Below are 14,669 nucleotides of genomic sequence, written 5' to 3'. Positions count from 1 at the left end.
TTTCAATTTGACCTTATTTTACGAAATCTGACCCATACTAGAATTTTACATAGAGTTTATGAAAACAAACTATTTAAATAACTTACTATATGAGTATATGTTGTCTCTTGTACCATAAATGACACTGATCTTAACTTGACCTTCATTTACATTCAGTTTGTGTGATCTTCCTAAATGTTGATGGCTGACACACAAACACTCACCACGTTCAAGATTTTAAGCATATGTTGTACTTAACTTCTGGCTGTAACCAGGCTATCAAAGTTCTATCATTTCTCCTGTGACCTCAACTCTGGTAAAAATGTTTTAACCACTTCAAAACAGAAATTTTAACTAGTGTTTGAAATATTGCATTTATTTAAGAAAGACATACTGAATTATTCAAACTTTACGATAAATTAAACGGGTCAGCAATACACTAAAAAGAGGAAAATAATTCAGCTCTGGGTCTTTTAAATATTTATTAAAACATCTACAATGATATTAATTATATGACAATAGACCCAGTTATTGTCATCTTTTCCCGACCAGCAGGTTGTTCTTTGGTGTACAAGAGAGGGGCTGGAGTGAGCACAGGGACACGTTGTAACCCCGCTCCATGGCCAGCCTTGCACGGTCGGTGTCCACAAGGCCCATACACTGCCGACCTGTATATAGAACAGTTACAATTACAATTGTCCAGCCTAAAACATTCTTAAAGTATTTGTTCTCTTTAAACAAGCCAGTGTAGGGCATGGATGCCATGCACTCTATTTTGGTTATTGGTGTACTGGACTTAATTGATTCATTCATTCGGCCATGAAATCGTACTTTAAGTCAATGATCTACTTACTTGAGTTTCAATGATAAACTATAAGTTGGTTATAGTTTATTTTTTACGAATTGAACTTATTCCATTTCATTCTCTTAAAAAAAAGTATGCATAATTTGCAATGGATAAACTTTAAATAAATACATACTGATCAAACAAAATAATAATTCAGTCAACGATTAACAAGGTTAATGTCAAAAGATACTCCAGATCCAAGCCAATAGTTATTTCATATACTTTAACATTGTTCCGTACCTTTCAGTTCTTGCTACAACTTATACCTTTGTTATGACAGTAAATTTTTTGTATATATTAATTATCAAATTTATCAAATTTAACTCATTTTGTTTCAGAATGGAATTCTTTATCACTAATTTCAGTAATGGTTTTCATGATGTATTGCTCATCTTGTAACTAACATATCAAGTCCAGACTCCAAATGGACTTACCCTGATCATACAGCTCCGTGGCCTTTTCTGTCTGGTCTCCAGCATGGCCCAACACTATCAGATCCTAAAAATACAAACCACAAAAGCATGCTCATTTTCTTACAAGAAGCTGAACTGTTGTTGTTTTTTATGTTCAAACACAGGTAAAAACATCTCCACATTTCAAAACATTTCTTAAATGAAATGTTGCACACAATATTTTCAAGAACAAGTCCTACATATATAAAGAACTTTTACTTTGGTTTACATTATTACAACCAGTCCCCAATATATAAAGCGCTCAGTTTGGCAACTTATCAAGGTCAATAAGCAATGTTTCTCAGCTATTCTACTGGATAATGCAACTAAATGTACATGTATGCTATTAGTACCTAAACAAAATATAATCCAATAATTTGCCAACCCTTAATTAGCATAACATGATAAACACTATCTATATTTTACATTAATTGTGTCTATGATGAATGTGTTGTGTAATGTGGAATAATTAAAACATGTAAAAACATAATTGCCAACTGCTGGCTTGATTGAAGGCTGGCGACTGGTCAATCAATGTAGATGTAACCTACATAATCTGAGATGCCTGCCTCCCTGAAAAGCTGACTGCGGGGGTAGGTGATGAGATGGGTGTTGTGGATGCTGCCATAGCAACAGGGGCAGATGACAAAGTTGGCTCCACGCTCCAAGCACTGTTGTAGAACCAGGTCAGTGGCCACACCACACGCATGCAGGCACACACCAATGTCAAAACTGCCTTGAAAGTAGTCCAGGTTACACTGAAAGAAGATTCTTTATGTAAGACTATGTTGTAAGGATATTTAGCTGTACACTGCTTCTTTCGTGCACATATATGCATTATTTGGCATTTAAAATGGATGTTTTACGAAGAATATGTGCCTTTATCACAGTCAAAAATCTACAAACGAAATAACAACTGACAGAAAACCAAATAACGGGGAGGTTGTTCAATAAAAATATTTTCACAAATATGGAACTGATATTGCTTTAATGGCTCAAATTCCCACATGCATGGCATATTCAATATAGTTCCTATAATTATCCCTTTATAAGGCATTTTTCAGTCATTCCTTTCAGTCTGTCCACCAATTTATTCTACAATGCAATCAAATCCCTCACATTAATTTATCAAAATCAAATTCGGTCTAAGGAAATTGAATTTGGCCCTTAGACAAGCCCAATCCATCAAATTTTGACAACTCATGCTCAAGTGTAACCTTGACAGTTGACCTGCCTGGCATGGGATTTCCACACGACATGCCAGCTTCACATGGTGAACATTTTTGCCAAATTATCTTAAAATTCCATGGAGCATCTCGAAGTAACAGCCCAGAAAAGCCATCATCCGATGGATGGACAAAATGAAATACCCTCAACTGACCGCCATTGTAACTATGTTGAGCTCTGCACATGCAGGTTCGAAAATGCAAATAGGCTCAACAAAAAATAACTTCTTCAGTACATGTAGTGTTACAATTTGAAAATAAATTAGTGAATACTCAATAGTTTTACTCAATAGTTTGAATATTTCTTTATCAGCCTTTAAAACCTGGATTCTCTGAAGTGTTTAGATATGCTTCAAAGTCACAATAATCACAAATGATATTCAAAGGTGTTACCTGGTAGAGGGTAACATTATCCAGGCCCAGCTTTATCACCCTGTCCCGGGCCCGGCCCAGTGACTCTTCCTTGTTCTCCACCAAATACACCTTACATTCCGGGAGCAAGTAGGCAATGATGATGCCAAGGTGACCCTAAAAACACCAACTGAGAGTTAAACCATGAAAGAATACTTGCCCAAATATCACAGGAATACTTAGGACAAATCTCAATCTCAGCTCAACACACTACACGAGAGCGTGGCATGATTAAACAGCTCAACACACTACACGAGAGCGTGGCATGATTAAACAGCTCAACACACTACACGAGAGCGTGGCATGATTAAACAGCTCAACACACTACACGAGAGCGTGGCATGATTAAACAGCTCAACACACTACACGAGAGCGTGGCATGATTAAACAGCTCAACACACTACACGAGAGCGTGGCATGATTAAACAGCTCAACACACTACACGAGAGCGTGGCATGATTAAACAGCTCAACACACTACACGAGAGCGTGGCATGATTAAACAGCTCAACACACTACACGAGAGCGTGGCATGATTAAACAGCTCAACACACTACACGAGAGCGTGGCATGATTAAACAGCTCAACACACTACACGAGAGCGTGGCATGATTAAACAGCTCAACACACTACACGAGAGCGTGGCATGATTAAACAGCTCAACACACTACACGAGAGCATGGCATGATTAAACAATCTTATGTTTTCTCTTTTTAAAATTGCATTCTCATTGAGTATGTTCATACAAATATTTTCGTCAGTATTCTAAATAATAATCAAGGGCAGAAAATGTACTTGGGCAATAGCTCAAACATAATGAATCATCCTATACATAATAATTGACATTATTTAACCAAATCACATATCAAATAACAATCTCATATTCAATGAGAGAATGCACATTTAAAAAGAGAAAAACATGTGCGAGTTTTGATCCTGAATTGCTGTTATTTGGTCAAATAAGTTGAGATTCTGCATTACCAGTACTTTTGACCCAAATATCACAAAAATTAATACTTAAGCTTTTTTTAATTAACTCAACACTTAGTAATTCTTTACACATAACAATTTGTTACACTTCTACAGTTCACCCAAGACAACATAAAAGCAGGAACCATTTGTCAAAAGTAGTCTGTCACCTTAAAATTCGTCTTAAAACTTGCTGATGTAGATTAATTCTATCAGTGTTAGTAAACATGAAATTATCCTGGGCTGACAATTATCCTGGGCTGACTTTAGCATGTAAGTATAACTCACAGCTCCACTACAGAAGTCCACAATGACGTCCCCTGGTTTGGCCAGTGACTGTACGGCTGTCGCTAGGTTCTCTAGCTGTTCACACTTTCTGGATACACGTTTCTCTGGTAACTCTGGAAAATAATGACTTTTATTTGTTTACTGTTTAATTACTCAAATGTTTGAAATTGGCGATATCAAAAACTGAGAATGCAGATATAAATTCCATTGAAAAATCCAAGTGTTTCTTTTACGATTTTCTGTGAATTATCATGTTATTTTCGCTGAATATGGCGTTCACTGCTCTCTGATTAAAATATTTTAAATGTGTCATAATTTTATGTTTCTCTCGCAAAATTCCAATTAAACACCAATTAAATTTTACTTAAATTTTAAAAAAAAAAATAAAAAAAAAATAAAAGAAGTAGAAAAATTATTAAATTTCGATGAAGATCAAAAATTATTTCCCTTGTGAACACAGAGAATAATATTTTACTCATGGTAGTGCCACTCAATACTGCTTTCTCTGATCATGTTATTACAGTTAATTAAATTTTGATCTTATGCTGAAATGCAATTTGAACAAATAATCTCTATTATGTTTGCCAATAATTAAATATTGGTGTCCTAACTTCTAAACAAGACAAAAAAGATGGGTCAAAATGAAAAAAGGTCAGTTTAAATGAAATAATTGAACACTAGAGCAGTGCAATTGGATGTTAAAGCTCATTCCTTCTTTCTTTGTCTATCAAGGATCATAACTCGCCAATCAACTTAACAGGCTCCACATTTTGATAGGAACTTTTTCATTGGTACTTGTGAATATCTTGAATGGTTTTTTTGCAACATGATGACAACACCATAGCAATGACAATACCTCAATTTTCTTAATAGAAAAACCAATGGACTACCCAGTAATAACAAGCTGTTGAAATCAATTTGTTAGTTTTTTGTTTTCTTCATTCAAAGCATTATTTGTGTAAAGAATACAAATTATAAAACATCCTACCACATTTGGGACTGGCCTGGAGGGGCACAGTTGTCCAGTCCATGTGAACATTGCTACCACAAGGATGCTCGCCGGGCTCAGTCTGTATTCTCCCCTCCTGAATACAACATACACACATTGGATTAACACTGTCAACAGATTAAAAAAAGAGGACTCTTCATTAATCACAATTTTTTGGCGCTCAAAAGTAGGATTTTTCATCTTTGCAATATCTTTGTTAATTGAACTTCCACTGTACTTCTCATTTTTATAAGACAGTCCAAAAGCTCAAAAGCTCTTTAAAGCCTATGTTCATTTTTATTAGTCAGTTCAAAAGCTCAAAAGCTTTGTTAAGCATATGTCAACAGAACTTGGTGTATATTGTATGGTTTATAACTTGTAAATTCAGAATAATGAGTATTTTATCTTATAAACATGTAACAAAGTTTTAACTGACATGCTTAATAAAGGACATATTAACTTGCTCACAGTTCAGTAAACCTACAAACAATTACTCAACTGAAGTTTTACATTATGTCAAACATGAGTTACCTTCACTTTCTCCAAGACCACAGCAACATCCTTCTTAAGTGCCTTCTGTTTGGCTTTTGAACTGCGCCTGGTAAAAATACAAATAGGTTTGAGCAAATATAAGGGAGATACTGGTTACGGACAACTTTTTTGCCAATAGCGATTATTTGCCCACCCTCTAAAATCCTTGTTTAACAAATCCAGCATGATTGTTTTTTATACAAATGCTATTCTGCATTTAAATAAAGCTTAAAAATAGACAAATTAATATTTTTCTCAGAAAATGAGCAATAAATTAGCAATATTGAAATTGTTCCAGGTAACTTCATATTTCTACCTGTGGGGTATTTTTACCACTCAACATCATTTATCATTGGTTAAGTGACGCCGTGCAAGCCCACTCAGAATACAATATTGTAATTATAACCAATTACGCCATAACAGCTTATGTGTTATACAATATAATTCAATGATTATGAACCATATGTTCCCTCTATATACAAAAGGTAGTCATATCGAAATACCCATATATATATAAAAAAAAAATTGTATTTCACTCTTAAATACTTTTGTAATAAACATTTCCTTCAGGACAATAAAACTACCCACCCAATTTCAGGGTTATCCTCTTCCACGTCCAAGGTAACAGGGGGTATGGAGAACTCTGTAGGGAACTGCAGCCCCTCCCCCTTCAGGCACCCCTCCATGCTACTCACATCGTAACCACACTGCAGGGATGTCTGACGTATCTTAGGTAGACCCATCACATGGACCAGCCATTTCTTGATGTTAGGGGCGTTGTCTAAAAGCTGAGTCTTGCCAAAACCCATCGACTCCTTCAAATTATATTTGTACAATGAAAGGAAAGAGTATATCTACATTTTTTTATCATTATTATGCAATGAGATAAATCTCTTCTTACTTGGCAATCTGACTCATAAATATGTGAATATCAGAGAATCAGGTGACCATATTGTTTCGGAATCATTTGAAATGGGTTTCGTTAAAAAAAAAAAAAGTTAAAAATAATTTCAAAAAATTCATAACAAAAAATTATCATCCCATTTAAAAAAGGGAAACTTGTAATTTTACATCCAATATCAGTTGAAATAAGAGCATTTATTGAAAAAGTACCGATAGAGTGTACATGTAGACAAACAGGATCACATCAGCCACGGTGAAGCTGGTCCCTTCAGCATACACATGCTCATAGATCACGTCATGTATAGTCAGAGTCTTTATGAACGTAGATAACTCATCTAAGGAACCAATGCCAAGATCTGTATCCCCATTTACGTTCAACCCATTTTTTAAAACTTCTTGGCTTTCTATGGTAGTCTTTTCATCACAGTTTCGTTCATTCATCCTAGCGTTCCTATTCTGCTGCAGCTCTTCCTTGCGTTTCAGTTTTTCCCTATCATTACACCTGGCGCACCACTTGATCAGTTTGTTCTCAGTACATCCGTACCTGCACACCTCCCCGTTCTCTGTGTTGATATCAAACTTCTTCTCCTCTTTCTCTGCCTTCGTCTGAACTCTGTTATTAGGGGAAAGTGATACCTGATCATAATAATTATATAATAGAATTAGCCATTTCGATAAATGATAGATTTTAGTTTAAATGTAAATGCTTTAAATGTAGTGGTATGAACGAATTTCACCAAGTTACATCACAGTAAACTGCTGTATTTTGCAATTAAATGAAAAACCATAGATTTTATATAGTTGTGTTTAATTTATTAAGTCATTCATTAATTCATTGTTTTTGTTTGTTAATTCTTCAATATTATGCATTTATATTTAAGTCAATGAGGCTACTCGACAATAATCAATTCTATAATTATGCAAGGAATTCAACATATGAGACAAAAACATAAAAGTGGTGACTTTTCCATTCCAGCAATTTAAGGGTGACAACAAAAATATTTCAATCATTATAAAGTGTACTGCTAATAAATAACAAAAAGTACAGATACATTTAAATGCAATTTTAGGCTCTAAAAATGCTAAAAACCCAGAAGCTCCAATAAGCCCCCTTGACCTACAACATAAAGTGGTGACAAAATTCAAATTCCCAGAGTGAATCCTGCAAAATTTGACCACCTCGGTCATAAACAATCTATTTACAATGGATTGTTTCAACAGTGCTGGATGGTCGTGTTCTCCCTACCTGTAATACACACTTCCATGTGGCATGACTGCCTCCCTGGTCTGAAAGAACTCATCAACAATATCAGGGCCTCCCTCCTTTCCACAAGCTGAAATCAGGGCCTCCGCTTCTGTCTGAACATCTTTCAGCACCTGTCGCTTTTTCTTGTCGTCATTATGCAGCACTGGTGGCTTGTCAAAGTGTAGCTCAAAGGTCATCAAACATTCGGGGATATCCATAGACACTGGCTTGTCATCTCTGTGTTAGGAAAAGCTACTTCGGAACTTTGTTACAGTTAACAACATCATTTACATCATCGTTGTTTACTTTAAAATCCTTACTGTTCTGGAACAAGCTTTGAAACGTGCTGTTTCAGCTGTACATGTTTTACCTAAATATATGAGTACATCATCAAATATTTCACGTTTAAACATTAACTGTTACACAACGATATCGTTAATCAGGTTATTAATTTTAAAAGCCTTGTTTAAGCCTTCTATAAGTGACCCCCCCCCCCCAACCTGTGTATAGTACACAGCCTCTGTTTATTGATCTTAATCTACTTGCCTTGATCCTTCTTATCTGATCTCTGATCTGAGCATCCTGCTTTGCAGTTTTGAAAGTTTTATTATTAAGAATGGACCTTAAACGACCCTGAGCCATTAAACGAATACACAGGAAATTGGCCCCTACTGTGACACCAGTGTCATTAGCAGGGGATGCACAGCAGGGGATTATCATGCCAAACATTCCTTAAACTAGGCCTTTAACAAAGGTTCTGAACAATCTGCCCAATGTGTTATTGAATGTAACGTCCTTGATAAAGGTGGCCTAGAGGTGTTGAGTAACTTAAGTACCTTAAGAGTTACTGTTTAGGAACAAGTGAGACCCAAGGGGGGAGAAAAGTCTAGTGGAATAGGTGTCTCTCACCCAAGAGGTTGTGGATTTGATCCTCACCAGGGGAACTTTCTCATGGCCTTTTAAAGAGGAAGGCGTACCAGTTTCTGCTCAGAAAACAAGACTCCAGAGTGATTTTATGAGCTATAATTTTGTATCAGCTTTCATCCCCATTCAGCTAAAATAAATAAAAGTATAAACTAAACCCAAATAAGTAGCAAAAAAGCTTATGAAGCAAGTAGGATAGACATTTTCACCTGTAAGCATACTGAATGTATCCAAAACCTACCAGTGTGTAACAAAACTCAGTCGCAAAAAAATTACTAATTAAGTAGGATAATAACTATTATCTCCTCTTAGCATACCTAAGGCCAAAATGAATTTGTTTGTTTCCTATACACTGCAACAAAAATAGGGTCAGTGGGTCAGAAAACTTCTCTTTCTTTGTTTTAAAAGTAAAGCAGTGTCTGTAAAATGTCCTTTTCATACAAAACAGTCCGGGTCACTCTATAAAATCACTTCATTTACGTGTCTTCCTGTAAAATAGATTTACCAGAAAAGAGAAATAATGGTTCAGGTGGCAGTAAAGAATTTAGGATTGGTAGCAAAAAATTAAGGCTGATTGGGAAACCAGACACTACCTTTTCTTTGTTAAGTCTAATGGGTTATGTATGACCTAGTTGTACCTGAGAGTGGAGATGAGCCCACCTATGGCCTTGGGCAGCTCCACCTCACACAGTCTTGTCCACCCAGAAACTTCCGCACATGCTTTCACACTTCCAGCCCTAAAACCCTTTAAACAACAAACACATATTCAGAAAAACAACAACAAGAAAACATGGCTACACTGTGACACCGATATGGCCTACAATGTCACCTACTACAGCAACCATGCTGAATTCATATGGAAAAGTATGATAATGTGTTCATTAAACTACATTCTTTTTCACACAAATAATATGTTAAGTTTTACCAGGAGATCTATCAATGTATGTCCCTTCTTGACTGCTGCCATGTGGCTGACTTGCACAACATATCGGGCCACACAGCACAGGCCACTACGAACAGTGTGGGCTGCTATGTCCTGCAATAATGTAACAAATACAATCTTAATTATTAAATAGAAAAAAAAACATTTAAAATATCTAGTTCTATGAATGCAAATTCTGTTGTTAATTAAAATTCTAAACTTTGAGCTATTATCTCAAAGGGTTCTTTTATATCCTTTATATGCATATAATAAAAAGAAAGTGTTTTTTCAAGGTATGATCGCAATATATTTCACCTTGTGAACACCAAAACTTAATACTTTACTTGGCTGCACCACTTGTAAATATAACTTTCTGTGCTCACTCAGTAAAATATATTATGATCTTCCACTGAAACAAACACTTATCCTCTATGTACTCCCTCTACAATGTACCTGAATGACTGGGAGGCTGCAATTCAACACTAAATCTATGCCATCCATTGTGTTCATAAACTGGTGAGATATATTCTGTGTGCAGGCCTCTGGGACTTTAACAACTGTTTCCCCATTATGTTCCTGATCAATGAAGCAGACATGGAAACTGTTTGAATGTGGGTGGCAGTAGTTGAGCAAATAAAGGATGACTGCGGATGACAGTGGGGCTTCTACTGTTCCATCTTCACCCAAACCTCCATAGAGATATATCTTCATTCTATGTGAAAGTATATTCTTAACACTGGAAAAAATGAAAAGTGTACTTGAGTTTAAACAATAACAATAAAGTATAGGTATTAAAGGATAAAGCTTATAGTTTATGAATTTTATGCATTTATAACAGCAAAAGTTTCCACTGGAACATGTTCATTTAAATTGCCAAACTTGAACTATACCAATGTAACATGATTATGGATGCTTCTTAATTAATTATGTTAGTTACCTGTCGCCTTTTGCATGCATCAAAGAAAAACCTTTTCATTTTTGTTGAAATAAAATGAAATGAACGCAACGCACATACTGGAGAGAGCATATAATGATGCCATATCCCGTTTGTTCATTATATCACTATATAGCATAAACCAGCGACAAACTTCTTTTGATGGGTTTGACAAAATCTAATACATGATTTAATGATAAATCTTTTTTTAACCATTTTGAGTCTGTCTCTAGAATGTCTCTTGGTTTAATACTCCCAGACAAAACTTGGTAACACATTGTATCAAATTTCATTACTTCATAAATAGATGACATACCCTCTGTGATAATTGATCATACCCAATATCTACTATCAGTTTACTGAAAATGTACTTTGTCCAAACATACTGAGGTAAGATTAAACGGCAATAGTTGCACATCGTAACATATCGAATTGTATCTGGGGCGAATTTGTACTAGTATGAAACTTTTGGTAACGAAAAATGATATTCGGATATCTTCTTAGATTTTCATTACTCTGGTGAATGCTCAGAAAAAAGAAGCGTTCAAGGAACATTAAAATGTTGTCAGCAGGAAAGTGTTACTTCAAAGGAATGTTAGTGCGGTGGGAAAATAGCATGACATTTTAAAATAAACAAACAAACATTACATAGAAGTAGGTCAGTGGGATCGCCTGGCTGTCGCCATTTGCAATGACGTCAGACTGTGAGCCTTCGCGAGCCTTTTCACATTGTTACATACAAAATAGGTCCTTAGGGTGGTAACGTTACTGAATAATAATGAGGAAAAAAATGCAAAAAATATTATTTTTGTCTCCAGCTAACGCGTGACCTGTCCTTTTAAGCTTATTATAGTAAATAACCTTTCAATATTTTAGGACAATATAGTGCTTGCGTAGTAATATTATTTACCGATTAAGTTATTAGGCTTTCCGTCAGACTGTCGCCAGTTTCAATGGCAAAGAATTTTCCCTAAATTGAGTGAAAGTGTGACATTGTTTTCAGATATATGTAAGATGTTTTCTCATTTATTTTCAAATCATGTATATATTTATATGTATCAAAACCTAGTTTATTTAGCGTATGTGAATCGGGTCAGTGTTGAGTTTTTTTACAGCAATACACTAAAGTTGTGTATTCAACTTCTGTTTATGACCATGTGCACTTGGTGACTTTAATTGTTATTTTAGTTTTAATTCATAGTTCAAGTTGTGATTTCAAACAGTTTTGAAACCCTTCTTTGTTTGTCTTTGGTCACATTTGATTCCCATGTAATCGAATATATTGAATTGCATAGGAGTGTTGATGATGAGTAACAAAATAACATTTTAAAAACAATACAAACTATTTCATGTTTAGAAATGATGATTGCCATTATTCGCTATAATTAGTATTATGACATTGTAGATAAGTTTAAGCAGTTTCCATCATGTAAGAAAAAATAGACATATGATATAATTCTGAATCTAACATTTGTATCTTTATTGATTATGATGTCCACTGATTTCCAGGATACTGGGTTTTGGGTTGGTGGCATAGAAACATGAAGACTAAGTTACCACATGGTTTCTTGTAATCATATGACAACATTTGAGAAGCTGTTGCAATAGACAGTGTTTTGAACATATTTTGATGTATTATATAATGACCCATTTGGATACTGTTGAACATTTAGTGACTTGGCTATAAAACCAAATGTAACCCAATTGGAGATTTGGCCTTGGACAGTCATGATTTTGTTTGTTTTGAAAACAAGGTACATCAGACACAACAGACCCTCATGCTATGACATGATAAAAATATTTTTTTGCTAAACAATAATATTTCAATGATAATTTAGTTATTACTTTTCATTATAGAAAAGATCAATGAAATATTTTTTGATGTATTTCATTTCAAGAAAACACCAGAGAACTAGAAATTGTCCCAGTAATCACAGTACTCCGTAATCCCAAACCATCTCATACAGAAAAAATGTTCAATTACAGCTATTTTTGTATATTTTTGTTTAACAAAAAAAGAGATGAAGTTTACTGATGATATTTTTATTCTTTTTAACTTGTACCTCAACAATTTTGGAAAATCTTGAAAATGTCTCAGAACTGCATGTAACTCTTCAACTGGTACTGGTAATTTGATAAATATGAACCAATAGAGAATGTACAGAACTTAATGATGTCTTTATTTGAACAAGTTATTATGAAGTAATCTTGATGTTAAACAAAACAAAAACATGTAATCGAAAAGCAAGGTTTTTGGCTTCTGGAACATCAATATAATCTACATAAAAGGTGTAGCTTTGAAAATATTTCAGCTTTATCATTAACCAAAAAACTAATTAGGTGTAACATTATACTTTACTATGTTTATGCAAATATATATTTTTGGGTAGAAAATTATGTGTGTGCACAACTGCACAAACAAATCTACTAGAAATGTAAAATTAACAGTATGTAAGGTACTGGAAAATATGGAATTCAGATTAAAAAGATAGAAATGGAAATAAATGGAATGGAATGAAAATCTCTTTTTTGAGGCAGTAATAAAGAACACTGTGTGACGTCATGACTTGCTTCTGATATTATAAAATCTAGATAGAATTTCATCTTACTTGTCAATAGCACCTGCTGGTCTAGTCAGCTTTTTTAATTGACTCGATGATGGAATTTTTTTATATAGAGAATGTAATCAAAATTATAATATTCACAGAAATGAAATCGAAAGTTCTTTGATTACTGGTATGTTGGTATTTTCATACCATTTCAATTCAGTTCTTATTGAATCTGCTGTGTTGTTGTTCGCTTTTTTTTCGTAAAAAATCTCTTTGCTTAGCTAAGTAAGAGTTTCAATTGCAGTTTAAGAGATTGATTTCATGCGCCCTTTGTTGTGTCCATTTCAAAATCTTGTAAAGATTACTTCTCAGTGATGCCACCATGACCATATTGTTAAATATATATTGCATAATGGCGTATATGTCTTATAAGATGCACCGGATGTGTGTCGTTTAAAAACCCTGCACGCTTAATTATTGAAACTTTTTCATCACCGTGAGATTCAATGATCAGGTTATTAAATAGCGTATAGGTTTATATGCATTATGTCTGGTGCACTTGTATAAACAATCCCTTATCATGGAATCAATTATTTTTTTAAGGGTTATAAGCTTAACATTGTTAAAGTGCAAAATCCAAAAATAGACCAACGAAAACACTCACTGCGTGTCTATTAGGTCATGCACAATTAGGGCATGCGCATATGAAGGGTCATTTTCGGTAGTCAAAAAGTGATGATCAAAGAACCTTAATAATAATCATATACGGCTGTACATGTACTTTCAGGTCAGGTGCAAAACGGTTGCATTAATTATTCTTGGAATAGAATTGCACATGTGTACATGTGCTTTCAGGGATGTGATTTGTCCGCGGATTCGCGGAATTCCACGGATCTAATGGCCCAAAAGACACACCCCCACCCCCACCAAAAAAAAAAAAAAAACGGAAAAAAAATATTTGGTTGCTTTCAGCTGTTTAAGTTAATATTCAAGTTTGCTTCAAATATATAGTCAGGAGAGCCCTCAAAAGAGTTTCTAAAAAGCCATTTTTTCTTCTACAGCAGTGGGCTTTTGATTCCAAGAGCGCCCCATAAAATCATGGCCGAAAATGTTTCAGCCCTCCAGCTGCCAGGTCAATCACATCCCTGGCTTAGTATACTGTACATACACATTTTATGAGCATGCACCAGTAAATGTTAATGGGGTGATGAAGTTTTGCACCTGGGGTTTTGTTTTCCACTGCACTTAGTAAACCACATTTATGGCCCTTGAATAAGCAAAAATTGGAATAAATTTTCTGGATTTGTGTTGATCATAACTAAAATTATTTCACCTACAGTCAAGAAACCTTAAGAAATGTCAAGATTGTTAATGGGGTGATGAGGTTTTGCACCTGGTGCTTTGTTTGGTACTGCACATAGTAATACCAGAGTTGTGGTCCTTGAATTAGAAAAAAAATTAGCATTTCTGGACTTGTGTTGCTCAAAACTCCAAAACTATA

General features: G+C 34.8%; 2 protein-coding genes across 4 annotated transcripts in view; one reads left to right on the top strand and one right to left on the bottom strand.

Annotated features, from left to right (window-relative positions):
• Positions 1-442: 442 nt before the first annotated feature.
• LOC128227130 (glutathione S-transferase C-terminal domain-containing protein-like) lies at positions 443-11,336 on the bottom strand. Its single transcript, XM_052937360.1, has 14 exons — positions 11,268-11,336; positions 10,139-10,421; positions 9,689-9,799; positions 9,402-9,508; positions 7,840-8,076; positions 6,804-7,206; positions 6,279-6,505; positions 5,691-5,757; positions 5,160-5,256; positions 4,172-4,284; positions 2,898-3,032; positions 1,830-2,036; positions 1,261-1,324; positions 443-647 (listed from the first exon to the last, which is right to left on the bottom strand). The coding sequence occupies exons 2-14, from the start codon at positions 10,394-10,396 to the stop codon at positions 514-516; spliced, it is 2,160 nt and encodes a 719-aa protein (XP_052793320.1). The 5' UTR covers positions 10,397-10,421; positions 11,268-11,336; the 3' UTR covers positions 443-513.
• Positions 11,190-14,669, top strand: part of LOC128227131 (mothers against decapentaplegic homolog 5-like) — an 18,840-nt gene continuing 15,360 nt past the window's right edge. Inside the window, exon 1 of one of the 3 annotated variants that reach the window (XM_052937363.1) lies at positions 11,190-11,213. The gene's annotated coding sequence lies outside the window, so the exon portion shown is untranslated. Of the gene's footprint in view, positions 11,214-11,304; positions 11,324-11,462; positions 11,629-14,669 lie in introns of those variants that run through there. The other 2 variants (XM_052937364.1, XM_052937361.1) reach the window with 2 other exon arrangements.

Source organism: Mya arenaria, chromosome 3 (genome assembly GCF_026914265.1).
Source record: "Mya arenaria isolate MELC-2E11 chromosome 3, ASM2691426v1".
NCBI classification, from domain to species: Eukaryota; Metazoa; Mollusca; class Bivalvia; order Myida; family Myidae; genus Mya; species Mya arenaria.
Note: the sequence above shows the minus strand (reverse complement) of the source record. Positions and strands in the feature narration are given on the sequence as shown.

What these genes read in the sequence shown, in the direction of transcription:
- LOC128227130 (XM_052937360.1), bottom strand. Translation starts at nt 10,396, where the DNA reads ATGAAGATATATCTCTATGGAGGTTTGGGTGAAGATGGAACAGTAGAA. An exon ending in CATGGAAGTGTGTATTACAG is followed by an intron (nt 7,207 to 7,839) that starts GTAGGGAGAACA and finishes CCCTAATAACAG; the next exon opens with AGTTCAGACGAAGGCAGAGA. An exon ending in ATAATGTTACCCTCTACCAG is followed by an intron (nt 2,037 to 2,897) that starts GTAACACCTTTG and finishes ATCTTCTTTCAG; the next exon opens with TGTAACCTGGACTACTTTCA.